General features: G+C 45.3%; 1 protein-coding gene across 5 annotated transcripts in view; it reads left to right on the top strand.

Moving 5' to 3' along the window:
• Window positions 1-15,000, top strand: part of LOC125958038 (potassium voltage-gated channel protein Shab) — an 82,990-nt gene that overhangs the window by 61,668 nt on the left and 6,322 nt on the right. For 4 of the 5 annotated variants that reach the window (XM_049691134.1, XM_049691133.1, XM_049691132.1 and 1 more), the window contains exons 8-11: window positions 6,577-6,719; window positions 6,802-6,978; window positions 7,729-7,755; window positions 8,784-8,897. In XM_049691134.1, the coding sequence (XP_049547091.1) occupies window positions 6,577-6,719; window positions 6,802-6,978; window positions 7,729-7,755; window positions 8,784-8,897 (461 nt within the window). The remainder of the gene's footprint in view (window positions 1-6,576; window positions 6,720-6,801; window positions 6,979-7,728; window positions 7,756-8,783; window positions 8,898-15,000) is intronic. The other variant, XM_049691135.1, reaches the window with a different exon arrangement.

Genomic DNA, 15,000 nt, shown 5'->3' with positions numbered 1-15,000 from the left:
TAAGGTAGTGCTTTGGGTCTGAAGCGGACCTTCGTTTTTTGTTGTAGTACCAAACGCCTGTCGGCAGAGTAAGATGTTTTGAAGGAGTAATTGACGACCCTTGACCACATGTGACCTGTGAATGGTGGCTCGACTAGGCATAACTGGAACGAAGGATGCAGTGTTGTGTGTATACGGCATCCGTGTGCCATTTGCAACGAAGCTAAACGCACACAAGGACACGTGCAGTGCGAGTAAACGCATCGTATGGGGGAATGTAATTTTCAGATTTATTCCCGTCCACATCGCAAGTTGTTTATCTTGCGGAAGAGGTTCTGCGTTCAACGCCGGTTAGGTGACATTGGCTGCAAAGGCTGATAGGATCATCACGACGCACAGAGTACCAAGCAATCCTGAGGCGTGTAACATCCGGAATTCATTCTCGGGTTAGCACTTACCACACACATAGCAGCAGCTGGTGGCCGAAAAAGCTATTTACACTCCACAAACATCCAACGTTGCGGAACGGAATTAATGCCATCCAATACCCCCCTACAATATTGCATCTGTGTGCATCTGATGTTGGCCATTCGAATGGCCGCGCTCGGCCAGAACTGCCCCATAAATCCCATTTTAATCCAAAGAACCCACTAGCTTCTTGGTTATCGCGTTACCGCAACGCAGCAGACAACCGATGAAAATGGTTGAATAGGGGGTGCGTAACTTACGATATTGCGAAGCAAAAGGATGTCTATACATTGGGCATTGTGCAATGTGCACTGACGAGCACACGAACGAACAACAGCTCGATAGCTAAAAGCATGAATTAATTAAGTGAGCCGTTAGTAAGTAGAGAAAGTATAAGTATAAAGCAAAACCAGCGCTTTTAGATATTTAATTACACATTAACGGAACTCAAAGTGTGTTGTGAGGAAATTCTAGTAACTTTAGGAAAACATCATAAAAAATCCGATTCTTATTTGAACTAAGTTCAATGGTGCTGTTCAATAATTCTGGAAGATGATACTCGAGTAGCTGAAAGTCAAACGTTTGCTCCAAACAGCCAAATAACTGTATGATCTCACTTAATACAACCTAGAGCTAGAGTATGCAGTATACTACCCCACCGAAGAAGTCTACCCCAAGACACCAACGCAACTGAATGAACTATCGGCAAACGAATTGGTTTGAATCCCCCTTCGAATGACGTGCACAATACGGAAAACGATAAACACCAGCAATGTTTTGTTTTGTACAAGAAAAGATTTTGATTTTGATGATTTTCCCTTTTGTTGGTTGCAATCCATTTCATCTTTTGTTGTAATACAACAAGCTACTAATGATCTTCCTAGGATCGCTATCTCTCTCTCTTTTCTTCTCTCCCTCTTTCTCTTTTTCTCATGTTTTTAGTAGCTCCTTTTTGCAATCAATCATTCAACATTTTGCATAACATTGTTCTTCCCGTACGCGTAGCCTACAGATAGGGTGGATCACGTGGTCGGAGGTTTTTTTTATACGAGCTTTGACATTTTACACCGATTCAAACGACAGCAGACCACACGTGGTTGCGCTGTGTATATGGCACAAGTTGTTGTTTAACTACTTTTTCAGCCGAGCACCACTTCCGTTCTGTTCGCCCTAGTCTTCACCGGCTGGATTCGAATTCGACTTTAAATTCTAGTAGTTTCTATATTTTCAACCATTCGCTTCTTTTTGCGTTCGTTGTATTTTTAGCCAACATTTTTTGTATCATTAGATTCATTTACCGCTAGCAAGGCAATCCCGGGTCCCGGACCCCCGGCCTCGAACGATGAGTCGTCAAACAGTCTGTATCATAGTAGCGCTTAATTACATTGAAATGATTAGCAATATTGTTCGCTTAGCAATAGTACAAAATTGACATGCTGGGGTGCTGATTAGAAATTCACCGTCGTCATTCCTTTGGTCGAACAGGAAATTGTATTCCACTCGCTCGGTGTCCCAACTGTCGATGAAACGAGAAAAGTTATGTTATCGTAGAAATCGTTGTAAACTTACTTAAAATGGAGAGGGAAGTGTTTGGTTTGCTCCAATATTGCTGGTCGTTTGAAGGTTAAGCCATTCATTGCTGCTGCCAATCGTTTCCGTACTTTAGGAGAAATTTGTTTCTTTCGTAGTATTCTAGTAGCTGGCTAATGGCTTTGACCAACCAACTTCGACCGGAAGCAAAATAGTGCGCCCAGAAGTGCTCGCTGAACTGGTTTTCCAAAATCAAAACCAACGCAGGGGTTTGGCACCACTTCGCGCACTGTTTTCTACCGTCAGATTGAAAGCCATGAAAGCATTACTCTTCAGTTCAGTTGCGTAGCCATTTTACCAGCCTAAATCAGTAGCAAGCTGTAATTAGCGGAGGCTTTCATCTGACGGGCCGGGATTTAGAAAGCAAACAGAGAGGCAGAGAGTCCACTACGTATCGTGACACTAAACAGATTCACTATGATCTGTAGCGGTAGATCGATCTTAGACCATACTTCGTTATTTCTTTGCGATCAGATCGGATTCTTGCGGAAGTCTCGTTCTACCACGACTGATATGCTTGCTCGTTCGTTCCCTCGTTCCCGTTCCCCACGTTTATTGTTGTACCTCTCTCAGGTGAACACAGTGACCTGATGGAGTCACCAGTAGAGTCACTGCTAGCGACACCGATCGCTGCCAGGCGCCGTCAACCGCCGCTTTCGTCACGGTTGGCCGAGCTGAACGAGGAGCTGCGAACCGAATCGGCCAGCATGATGCTGAACAACTTCACCGTCGATGGGCACGATCTCGTCAGATAGCCTCAGCATTGCTTCAGTACCGGAACCGATGTGCAACTGGCAAGGACAAACAGCCTGCGAATGGCGGCGAAGGCGCCGGAGGGATGGTATTGCAGCGCATCATTTGCTTCTGCCTCGTCTACTCCCACTGCACCACCAGCAGGGGCAACTCAAGTTACTACTACTTTTACGATACTAAGCAATCGCTATTACTATACCGTTACTACACCACTCGTATTACTACTACTTAATTCTACTTTCCGCTTCCAAACGCTACTTCAACAACTATCAATTCAACAATCATGGATCACAGTATGAGCTTCACTAGAGATAACTGCAAAGCGCCGCTTGGGCACGACTTCTAGCTTGTGTGCGATGTCCTTGCTCCGCTCTGACTATCTGCGTAATACGATTAACGATCAAGCGGTGCAATATTTTAGAGCAGGCTACCAGCGGACCGAACCGTGTCGTGTTGTACATTGCAAGCGAATTGCTACGAAGATGTTGTACATTACGCTTACGCGCGGAGAATAGTGAGGAGCGCACCGCTACTCGTGTACGTGGTATCCCGGTGATACCACCCTGCTCATATCAACCATAATGTTCTGCAAAACTCGCATAAACGCCATTTAGAAATCTCTACTCCGCCCGTTTACCGGTCACACAATCAAGTCAGATCGCCTCCTTCTTGCTCGTAAACCTCGGCGCCGCTACTGCTACTGTAGTTGGTAGAAAACTGGCGCAGTTTTTATCGAAAGTAAATATGAAGAAATACCCAAAAAACGGCTAGTGAACACCCGACAATGTACGGTGTACCGATTGAGATCAACATCAAACTCCTCGTCCAAGTTTCTTTTTTTAAAGAATTTGAGCGAGTATTATAAGAACGTTTCAGTAGCTAGGTGTTGAGACAAAGGGCTTTAGGTTTGAGCGTCGAGTTTAGGTGCTCTTCGTTTACGCATTATGAACCAACGTTTACGTTAGGTTCTTATAAGGACAATATTATGGGAAGCGAAATTGAAATGAAAAAAAAAAAACCATACGCATCATATCATTCGAACCATTTTTGTTTCACAATTTGCGCAATTGGAATTAACGGAAAAAAAAATCAGTGGTTTATTGTATTATCCTTTCGAGCATTGCTACCACGTATGTGTAGCCAAAATATGCTAGATCGAAGCGAATCCTAAAATGTTGGACACACACGCGCACAGTACACAACAACCAAAAACCAAACCCAAAACAATCACAAATTTCAGGAAAGGAACCAACACTATAGGCAAACTATCGAGAGGGAGAGAGAGAGAGAAAGAGAAAAAAACAGAAAACAAATCGTTAAACTGCAAGATTAGTAAAGAAACAAATTAGGTAAAAACGTGGTTAAATAATCGAGACTTGGCGAGCTTTTCGATGGTAAACTTTTGCAACTCACACCAGTCCGTTCCCAGTTTCCCGTTTCATGGACATTTCATGCGGGGGAATGGCAAACCGAAAATGGGTGGTGAGCAATGTACTGATTCCCGGCACCATCGCGGTAAATTGTTGCGAGGATCAACCCGATCCATTATATGCAGGTTTAGCTTTTGGTGTATTGTTTTTTCTTTTTCTAAAGTGTTGGATCGACACAGGATCGATGCAGTAAATTATGCTAGACAACAAACACTCTATACCCGACATGACGTCGTTGAAGGAGACTGCTACAAAACGCTGAAAGCGCTGGGCTTAAGCTTAGGTACGAATCGAACCAACCGGACACAAACAACCGGACCGGTTCGTGAATGTGAATGTGCTTGATTAGATAATCGGATATACAAACGAAGGCAATCGAGGGAAGGTGGACGCCATTTATGTGAGCAAGCTTACGCGCAATGCTGTGACACGAGAGGTGATTGATAAATGTTCAAATGTCTGAGAGCACAGTGAAACCAAAAGAAAAACAACGTATAAACACACCGTCCAAAGCGAGGCACATCCTTCATTCTATCTTTCGACATTTCTTCCGGTCCCTTCCGTTCTCGGTTTTTCGGAAAACGAATATTAGTTCTACACAAATTTTAGTTCTACTACTGTTCAAATATTGAATTCCATCTGATAGTTTTATTATAGGGAAAAACAAAACCACCACAATATATGCTTAGTTGAAAAGAGTTGTATAAGAAATAATATAGCGTCTTAGCTGTTGATTACACTTACTATCCGTAGCATTCGTTTCGTACTCAATGTTCTCTTAAACGTTACTTGAGGGCTTCTCATTAGCAATTTACGACAGAACCAGACATGTTGATATCTTAATTTTAATCTAATACCTACTTCATTCTCAGCCAGAGCTTGCGAGAGCATTCCAAAAACAAGCGCCATAGACGCTAATAGCAAAACCAATCATTAAGCTCTTTCGCTTTTATAAACTAGCCTGTAAGCTACTCGATACTACTTAATGTACACTTTTGAATCCATACATCTTGACCGCCCTTATACTCACAGCCCAACCTTGTCCGTCGTCCACACAGTATTGCGTTTACGGAGTAAAAAGCCTTTACCGGGACGAAAACTAAGAGAAAAAAGCAATAACATTCCGTAACACTTCACAGAGGCCTCGGTCTCCTCTTTGTTCGATCGTAGCCAACTCCGTTCTTCAAAGCACGCGTAGCGCGTTATGCCGATATGCTTTAGGCGCAGCAGTACGTTCAGTGTTCTTCTACTTCATCTTACTCGCGTACATCATGAATCGAAACTCTGTTTGGCTCTGGGTTTGGCTTCTCGCACTCGGACTAGGTTACTGTCTCGGCCGTCAAGGCGCAACCATTAAGGATCCATGAGTTAGTACTTAAGTATCTTGTACGCGGCGAAAATCTATAGTGCTTGGTTATGAAGGTTATTTGTTACTAAATACCACTAGGCTGTTGAACCATTTGAGAGTGATCGGGATTTACCCTTCACGCGTAGCGTAAACGATATCGTTGGAAAAATAAACAGAACCGAAATAAAGTCAAAGGACATTTTGCGAAGAAAACACAACAACAAAAAAACCCATATAAAAAACCCTAAACGAAGAAATGATTTCCGCTTCCCTTTGCTCACTGACACCACCCACCGTTAACACACAGCAACAGTAAAGAGAGAAAGTGCGTCGTTTTTGTTTTTGTTGAAATTTTACCACAATCCTTTTGAGTAAGCGCTCCTTTTTTTTTAGATTTCTTTTCTTGGTTCAAACGATGCTGCTGCAGCTTTTCTGTCCAGTGTGGAACTCGTTTTGTGTGTTAGAATGCTGTTCTGTACTTTAGTTCGTGTTTGTCCCATTTTTACCATTACACAGTTACTTCCATTTTGGTTTACAGAACCACACGGATACGTTTTATGATTACTTTCACCCGAATAAATTGTTCCAATGGTATTATTTTGTGCTCAATGCTCTAACAAACGGCGTTCGGAAATTCGACGGAACGGTAAAATCAATTAAAGCTTCAAGCACGGAGCATTACTAGGATCGATCGATCCTAATTGCTTCACATAAGCATACACACATATACACTGTTGCTTTTTATCGATGTAAGATGGTGTGTGCAGACCAATGCGTGCGCCCGGCCCGGCGCACACCATCCAATGTGCGTCCGTTTTATGTGCTGTGGAGTGAGTGTGTGTGTGTGTGTGTTTGGCCTTTGTGTGTGTGTGTGTCGCAAGTTAGCCGTCATCCATCGAAGGTTGGCTACACATTGGTTTGGTGGTCATACCGTTGCGTGCGTCCCAGTTGTCTGACCGGTGCTTCCGATTTTTCAATTGTTTTCTCCTTCGTGTGACGCTGACGCAGGCCACAACCTATCGGTTGCCGATGGGAACAGTACGGAGGAGGGTGATTCGGTGAGCGGTGGTCGCAATCCTGCCATGACCGGCGCCGGATGCTACAAAAACTACAAACATTCCGCGGGTTCACGCAAACGAGTCAATTCACAGGTGTGTTCGTCAGAGTTTTTTTATTTCTACCAGCGCGTCTTGGCCAAGCTGTTTCGATTAACCTTCCGGTTACCTTCCACAGAATGATAGCTTCTCGCAACCGATGGGTGCATCGATCGATGCCGAAGCGGCCCCACCGTACAGCCCCTCGATGCAGCATCACAACATGATGCTCGATATGGATGCGAACGAGGAGCAGCAGCTGATCATCCAGGAAACACCGCAACATGAACCACCGATCATGATGGCGACCAGAGCGGTATGTGTTCCAGGTTTTCCATTTTCGCTTTTCCCTGTGTTCTGCCAACCATCATCTTAACCATTCCCCACCGGGCATCCTCCCCCCCCGGTGTGCTACTGTGATAGTGTGGTGCAGCTTTCATCATCATCATCATCATCATCTCACAATCATCATTATCGATTTCGTTTCCATTCTGTTTCGGTTCTCTACCATCATTCTATCATCTAGTGCAAAACCGTTTTCTTCCTTGTTTATCGCATACTGATTGTGCTAGTTTTTCAATGTTGGTTGTTGTGTTACTGATTTTACGTTACCATTTTACGTTACAAATACTATCGCTCTCTACCGCCCCGGATCTGTCGGATCATTATTCGACGGATTCGACGGTTTTTATTTGTTGGCCTTCGCTCAAACGATTGGTGTAGTATAGTACGGGGGAGGTACTGTAAAGTGTACCGGAAAACCCCAACAAAAAAAAGAAATTCATCGCCGTACCTTTACGGTAAACCGGCAAACAGTTCCGCAACAGGCCTGACTTGTCCTTGCGCTCGATCGGTTCCGTAAGTTGATGTTGATGGAGGTGGAGCTAAAAAGCCAAACGGTTGAAAGAATTGGTGCATCCGTGTCTAGCTGGACTGTTCCCCGTGTCGGCAGCACATGTTTTGCTTCAGATAGTCTCCTCCTCATCCATCGCGCATCACACCCGTACGGTTAAATGTAAATAAATGACAACCTATCCTCCTCCTTCCGATCAACCTTCTTTTCTAGTACTACAACAATCAATGGAGTCACGAGGTATTAACATCTAACATCTAAACAATACTACTCTACTGCCAACGTTTTGCTTGTTTCGTTCGGTCGCGAGCGCGTGCGCCCGCGCCCCAAAACAGGAGAACACCAGCCCTTTTGCCACTCCAGTCACACAGTCACAGTTTGAGATCACTTTGTTTAAACACTTTAATTCTATAGCAGCGATTCCAAGCCAGTGATCCGCAACAGTGCATCTTGCTCGTGTTCGTTTGTTTTGCCGTGTTCGTGCTTTACAACTGCTTTTTCATTTGCAATACCTTTTAATCGACACCGTTTTACTCGTTCTACACTGGCACTACAGCAACAGCAAAAGCGTTTTATCAATAACGATTGAGCATTTATGTAAATGCTTGCTTAAAAACAAGCTTCCGCTTCTGTTAACAATCCGAGGTAAACAGGAAATGAAATGCAGTTTTTTTTTTCTCACAACGGTATGATTGTTAAAATCAATCGGAAGAAATCGGAATACGTATACTTATTTTGCAAGCCAACACAAATATGTGCATTGGTTTACGCTTTGATTGCACAGCAGAGGAGATAATTAATTGAAAAACAAGAGAGATGCATGCACGTAACAATAAACACTTTCGTTGCGATGGAGACGCATGGTGGTTCGAATGGAGGCGCATGGTTGGCCGTGCCAAAAACTACCTTCTTTTTAACATTAAAGCACGCAAATATTCAAGATATACTCTAATGAGTATTCAAACAATCAATATTGCAACCGCAATAGTTATGGCTGACTGGCTGACACCTACTCGTACCTCTCGTCTACACGATGTTCTCTATCTTTTCACGCGCTTCAAACATTCGAACTTAATTTCTTAATCACTCTTTTCGTTTCGTACCGTTGCTCTTTATCTCTGTCTCTCTATCTCTCTATTTTTTCTCTTTCTATCTCTGTCCCTCTCTCGAATAATTCCAATCGCACTCCACTCTCTCTCTCACTCTCTCTCTACACCATGCGGCATCGGATGTCCTTTATAAACACTCCCCAATCGGACTCGTTCTAGGAAGTAGAAGAACTGCGGCGACAAGTTGCACTAGAAACCTCCTCCACCAGCAAGCGGGACAAGTCCGATGCTGAGCTGCCATCCGAGTTTGAGTGTTGCTTTTGCACGTCAAAGGTACATTTACGTTCCCATCGTTTCGTTTCCAAACCAACAAAACAAAAAGCAAAAAAAAAAAAAAACAATCACGCCATTTTCAGCATCCGCAACGTCCGCGCCTGGCGGCTGTCCTGTTTGCGCAATTCGCAATTCGATGTGGCCAAGAATGTCAAGCTCTCTATCACTCTCTCTATCTCTCTCCTTCTCTCTCTCTCTCTATTCACTATGTTTTTTTATGTTTTCCGTCGTCTCCATAGCCTGAGCAAGGTTTAGGGTAGGGGAATGGGTCAAAGGCGAAAAGAATCATTTGTTTAAAAGTTAAGTCAAGTCCAATTTGTTTATCGAGGCGACCGAAGCAAAGACGCACACGATTCACGATGCCTCAGGGATGACCACGGAGCGGGCAGCGGACCGGCCATCCGTCATGCCACGCGCACGTTGCTGCAGCAACATTAATTCCTTTCTCTTATCAGCGAACACATGTTGAAACACGGCAAATGAAGCCCCTCCTTGCACTGCACTGCAAGGCGATACAGCGAAGCGAGCGGATAATTTGTAGCCAACCCCCACCTTCACCCGTAGTCCCCTTTTCTTATCCTCTCACACCCCGCACGTTTAGAGCAAAAGTTGTTTTTCTTTTTTGTTTTGTTTTTTTTTTGGTTTGTTTGTTGCTTCTGTTTGTCCTTCCCACGGCGTTGTGCCAAATAGGGATCCCGGTGCTCTGGGTGCTCATTTTCGGCAACCAAAGCGGTGGATGGGCTTGCGAGGAAGGTGCTACGGTGCTGCAGCAGTCCATTAGCTGGTGTCTCCTGGTATCCATTGCTGGTTCCCGGTTGTGGCACATTAGCACCGATGACTTAAATCACTTCCTGCCCCCTCACCATCATGGGCTGTTCGCGCTCGCTCGGTCACTTACACATCCCTTGCTCCTCTTTCCTACCACCCCTCCCACCGCACTGTAATCTCCCGACTCGGTGTAGCCATCTCTCTGTAGTAGTAGTAGTAGCTCTGCTGCTGCTGTGCGCTCTAGGAGCCCTCTAGGACATAAAGGCACATTCCGCCTGCCACATAATTCCAAGGAAATACCGGCAAACACCTATCAGGCCACATCCTATCTCCCACCACCCGCGTGCTAGTGATAAAGCCGCTGGTGATGCGCACCACCTCCACGCTCCTTTCTGACGTCACGCTGCTATTTATTTCTCGATAAGCCGCACCCCGACAAACCCGGAAAGCGCGCCGCCTATCTCTGGCGCCATTTCATCGGAGAGTGTTGTTCCATTTTGTTTCTACCTTTCTGCTTTCGCACACCGGTCGTTCGTTCGACCATCACCACCAGCACCACCACCCCCACCACTAGTCCTGTCATTCGGTACCATCTTCATTCACCATTTGCCACCTTGGCAAAGGGGCGGGGTGGTGGGGTTACCGGTGGTGATGCCGTGGTGCCAAAACCAGCCACCAAAGCTGGTCTAGGCCTATATCGGACCGGCGTCGCGTAGGTGTGCGTAAGCGATTGAAACGAGGAACGAAACCAAATTACCACGCTATTAGCATAAATTGATGTTATAATTTTCCCTTCTAAATAGACTCCCCGTTTGGCTTCCTCTCGGCCGCCGCCACGATTCCGCCATTCCGCCGGTTTCTTGTAGCGTTATCTTTCAAATTTTTTCTCCTTTCGAGTTACCATCACTCGCGGTGGTGGTTGCGCACGGCTCTGGAAAGCCGAATGAGCTCGCTGAGCATTTGGGCAGCACAAATGAGGTCACCGGAAAAAGGAAATCCACCCGTGCGTTGGACAGACCAAGCTTTCCAAGCCATTAAGGTATCAGTCGGGGGAGGGGTGGTTTCTTTTTCGGTGTGACTGTGTGTGTATCGCTGCGTGCTTTTGCCATCGCATCCGGTTCTGTCAGTTGGACCCAGTGCCGGCAGGAATGCGGAATGGTGTATTCGGCAGATGCGAGCGGATTATGGATTCATCAAAAAAACACAAAGAATTAGGTGGAGAGGGACCAAAAATTTATCGTAAACCAACATGCGATGTCAGGACTTAAGCACCGGGGTTTAGGCCATTTAGAAGCTTATTGAAAAAGGAAATCACTTTCACGAACACTTTCAAAAGTCGCAAAACACGAAGGAATGAATTATGAAACTCCAACAAAGCCATGCTTGTATGCAACTACACCGCAGAAGGTTCATCACTTACGTCATCGCAAATTAAGAAGCAACATCGCTGCATCGCTGCGTTTGTGTTTGTAACCGGGATTTAATCGTATTAATCGAACTGATCGACTAACTAAAACTGCATTCAAATCCATCCAAATTCGCCATTCCAATCGCCTTTCCTCTTCGCGGCTGGTATATGTGTTTTGCCACTGCACAAACTCGGGATTATTTAGTTTTTTCTTTTACCCATCGTACTTTATCGTAACTTTCTTCTTCACACATACACGCGCACACACACTCACACACACACACGTACATAAATCCACTCAATCTCGCACATGCACAAAACGACCACAAAAACGCACTGGCACAAATGCAGCCTTTCTACGACTACGATGAGGATTTTTATGATTTCTCATCGAGAAGCTCCCCCTATGGCTTCCACACCGCAGACGAACCACGATACGATCATGCACCGTTGCACTGTTGCTCCACTCCGATACCATACCGATCGTACAACAACAACAGCAACAACAACAACCACATTACTACTACCAATTTCCAGAGCCCGTACCACCATCATCAACAGCAGCAGCAGCAGCAGCAGCATCAGCAGCAGCAGCAGCACGATCATCAGTGTCAGAGCGAGTGCATACCGCTGCGCTCGAAGAGTGTATGACAGTTGCTGCATACGCTGGGCACCACACGAGGCCGGCGGCGAAGGGCCAGTGGTGGTAGCAGTGGCCGAGAGAAGCATGCGGAAGCGGAACTGTAGATATCCCGATTTTTCTGACTATGTGTGTGTGTGAGTGTGTGCCGTGCGAGAGACGAGGTCGCCATCGATCCCCGTAGTTCTTAGTCGTTCTTCGTTGGGTCACCTTTTCCCCCATTCCGTGTGCCTTCCGCGCCATTTCAAAGGATCATCACAAACATTAGAGGCGCGCACCGCGCGTTACCGGGCGTTAGTCCTTTCGGAATCGGAACGCAAAACATATAAAAAAAGAAACATTTGATTGACAGGCTGATCTGACAGCTACAGTCCTCTGTCCGTCAGAATCGACAGCATTATGACTTTACATACACATACACGCACACACACACAGGTGAGTCGGACTTGGTGGAAGGTGAGGCGTGTGAAGATCATGCTGTACCGCATTCTCTGTCTTCTTGCCTTCTTGTTCTTCTGTCGCTAACACAAACCAACCAACCTCAATTGCTTCAAAACACACACACACAAAACTCACACATACAATACTCCCTTTTCCTGAGGCATCCATTGTGCTCCACGAACAAGATCAATCTAGTAAACCTTACTCGCCGTTCGTGGAATTGATCTAAATTGTTGTTGAACGGATCGGATCAACGGTGCTGACTTGGTCAGCAAGGAACGGCCAGTACCTAACATGCCATTCCTAACCCCCCTCCACCTCACCGCAACCACACCTAAGCTACTCTGCAGCTAATGTTTCTCGTGAGACTTTCTTCACCCTCAGCGTGACACTTTTAACCCGCTCTGCTCCTTACCCAATTGTGCAAACCCACTTCCGGCGAGTGTGTTGCGTGTGCGTGTGCGCGTGTTTGTGCTTTACCAATTTTTCCGTGTTCGTGTGTGTGTGTTTTGTTTGTGCTACGCTGCTCTTTTACGTCAAATCATTCGCCTAACCTCAGTATGCGACAGCTGTTCCGGTTGGGGTGTTTTTTTTTTGGAGGGACTTTAACCGATACTTTTGACGACTCTCGGGGAAACGTTTGAAGAATGTTTGAGGTTTTTTTAACGAAGCAATCCAATCCTTTACAAGGTTATTTTTAGAGTTTTCTTTTTGTTGCCCTTTTGTTTAAAGTTGGCTTCCACCCGGCCCCGGCAGAGTCAATTGCGTCTGATATGCCGGAGTAAGACGCATTGTTTGACGTTCAAGCGAACATCCAATAAATAATCCATGTTGCCTCTTGGCGAAGCCGCCACTGTCACGGGACTTTCCCCCCTGAAACGGTGCAAAGTTTCGCAATAAAACCGAAACATTTTTCTGAAATATGAAACCTGTCAATATCGTTCGGCGAGGACCTTCGTCGGGCGCATTTGTTGCGATATTTGAGATATGAAGGGCCGTATTAAAAATATGGATAAGCGAAAAATAGGATGAAAAAAAAACCTCCGGGGGAAAAAGTACCCGAATCAGTCAATAGCGTTCGATGGCATCGCATCGTGTGTATGGGACAGCATGACAAATGACCGCGGCCGATGTGTTGAGCCCGATATGAAATGGATGAAAAATTCATTTCCAACTCAGGATGTTGCGCGATTGGCGGAAAAAACAAAAAGGAACTGGTCCTACATGTCTGCATGACCATGATGATGTGCGGAGGAAGGTATACGGTGCTAGTACCAGCTTGTTGGTTCCGTTCTGTATCATAACAGCACGAAAAAAAACTTCACATACACAAATGAAACAGACGATGCCAATAAGGGCCAAATCTGATTTCATTTTGAGCTCCGGCGAAAGCACAAAGCCGCCGCAAAGGATGCGAAAGAACGACGGAAGCATGTGCTACTCGGATGCTCAAAACTGGAAGTTGTTTATCGGGTTCGGCACCTTGCCGCACAATATGCCGTCTGTTTACGCAACGACACAAACCTCAGCCACTGGCGCTGGTGAATGGTTCTGTTACATGAAACAATTCATCAGAGTCGCCATCGGATTGGAGTTTCCGCGAAATCGGTGGGGAATAGTTACCAAAACAAAAGGCCCTAGTGATGATGGGTGGGAAAAAGGGGGAAAAAGGAAACAGGGAGGTCGGCGCGGGCATTCAGATTGTCTCGTCTTGCCGCGTGCTTGTAAATATTATCCATAAATAACGGATTGTTGACTAAACTAAACACACTAAACACACACACGCACACGCGTTTACATTCGCGTAAATACAACACACGTACACGCATACTGTGACGCTTTGGAAAGCGCTACCCCACTTTATCAGTATGCCTGGAATGGAGCAACAACAACAACAACTGCTACACGACATGTGTCTAGGCCTTGGCCAGGCGCTCAGGACACTTCAATTGACCGAAGCATCTGAAAGGATGCGAGACAGGGAAGCTAGGGGAGCCTCGAAGAACAAAAGGGAACCGAGCAAGTGGTGGCAAATGGACTCCGTAACAACAACAACAACTATGACGTCAGCAGAAGTGGTGCAGTAGTAGTAGGCTGGGTGACTGAACGGCGCCGTCGAGAACGCAATCCTTCTTGTTCTTATCATGATAGGCTGCCGGGACAGCTCCCCTTTTTCTATCCATCGTTGCGCGTAGCTCGATCTATTCCAGGATCGATGATGGAAATGTTGTTGTTTAGTATTTATTGTTCCTTGGCGTTGGCCCTGGAATGAGGGGGACTAGTTTTGGAGAGCTCGGCTCACCAGTTAGGTTACTTTAGTGCCTTAGAATGAACATAGTATGCGTGTTAGACACAGTGGTAGATTATGGTAGACAGAAACAGAAAAAGAGGGGGACATGTTGGGCTACAAGACAAACATTAGACCCAGAATGTTGGATCTTCTGGTTTGGATGTGTTTTTGTACGAAATTCGTATTCGTGGAATTGCTGTTTGATTAACCGTGACCAAAACGGGTATTTGAATTTACATTCAAATCAGAGAGCAACCATTAGCTATTAGTTTTTTTTGGCAACACTTTGAAATTCTTTAGACTTATAATTTATTGTCAGACATCAGGGCAAACAACAACGAGAGTAATGACGTTCTGTTGTCCCTTTTAACGTGAATCTCTTCATCTCGAACGTTATTACCAAAGGGTTTATTAAAACATCTTTAATATATTTAACAAATAGAAGATAAAGCAAAAGCCGCCATCCGTCAGTAAAGTGTTGTATTATAGTTTCTATTCCCGGTAAACAAGACATACCGCGATAAACCAGATCAGTTTGTACATGTTTTGTACTATA

Source organism: Anopheles darlingi, chromosome 3, assembly GCF_943734745.1.
Source record: "Anopheles darlingi chromosome 3, idAnoDarlMG_H_01, whole genome shotgun sequence".
Taxonomy (NCBI): domain Eukaryota; kingdom Metazoa; phylum Arthropoda; class Insecta; order Diptera; family Culicidae; genus Anopheles; species Anopheles darlingi.
This window is presented reverse-complemented; position numbering and strand designations above follow the sequence as displayed.